The sequence below is a fragment of the Dipodomys ordii genome, unplaced genomic scaffold (assembly GCF_000151885.1).
Source record: "Dipodomys ordii isolate 6190 unplaced genomic scaffold, Dord_2.0 Scaffold15, whole genome shotgun sequence".
NCBI lineage: Eukaryota > Metazoa > Chordata > Mammalia > Rodentia > Heteromyidae > Dipodomys > Dipodomys ordii.
In genome coordinates this window covers 1907827-1908371 of record NW_012267231.1, presented here as the reverse complement: position 1 = coordinate 1908371, position 545 = coordinate 1907827, and the positions used below count along the sequence as shown (strand labels likewise).

Sequence of the window (545 nt, the reverse complement as noted above, 5' to 3'; positions counted from 1 at the left end):
TCTCAGGCCCCCGAGTCTGCGGGCTCCCTCCGGCGACGCCCCTCCGCGGCCGCTGCGGGAGGCGCTCCCTCTCTTCACCGGAGCCGGCGGGGCTCGGGCGCGGTCCTGGACCCCGGGGACTCCCCGCTCCCGGACGTGCGCTGCCACGCAGACGTGCGCACGCGCACTCCGTCCTCCTGCGGCCCCGCCGGGAGCGCAGCTCTTTCGGGCCGAGTCCTCACTGCGCAGTCGCCGCGCACGCCGGAGGGGCGGGGCCATTGCGGGTTCTGTGAAGAGTGACGGAACGCCGCACCAATCGCAGCGCCGCTCCGCCTTTCCGCTGGGTTTGAAATTCTGCCGGGCGCAACGGCTCGCGGAGTAGTTTCCTAGCGCTGTCCTCCGCCGCGGAGCGAGCTCGTCGGCGCTGGCTGTGTCTGGCGCTCTCGGTCCGTGTGGAGGAGCCTAGGTCGGGACCCGGCTGCCTGGAGCGTCCGCCATGAGGAGAAGGTGTGGGGCGGTGGGGAGCCACGCTCGCTGAGGGAACGGGCGCTCGCGGGGTCGGCGGC

General features: G+C 73.8%; 1 protein-coding gene across 1 annotated transcript in view; it reads left to right on the top strand.

The window, feature by feature from the left end:
* Window positions 1-373: 373 nt before the first annotated feature.
* The window catches only part of Prc1 (protein regulator of cytokinesis 1), a 16271-nt gene continuing 16099 nt past the window's right edge, over window positions 374-545 (top strand). Inside the window, exon 1 of the mRNA XM_013011865.1 lies at window positions 374-486. Coding sequence (XP_012867319.1) covers window positions 476-486 — 11 coding nt within the window. The 5' untranslated portion in view covers window positions 374-475. The remainder of the gene's footprint in view (window positions 487-545) is intronic.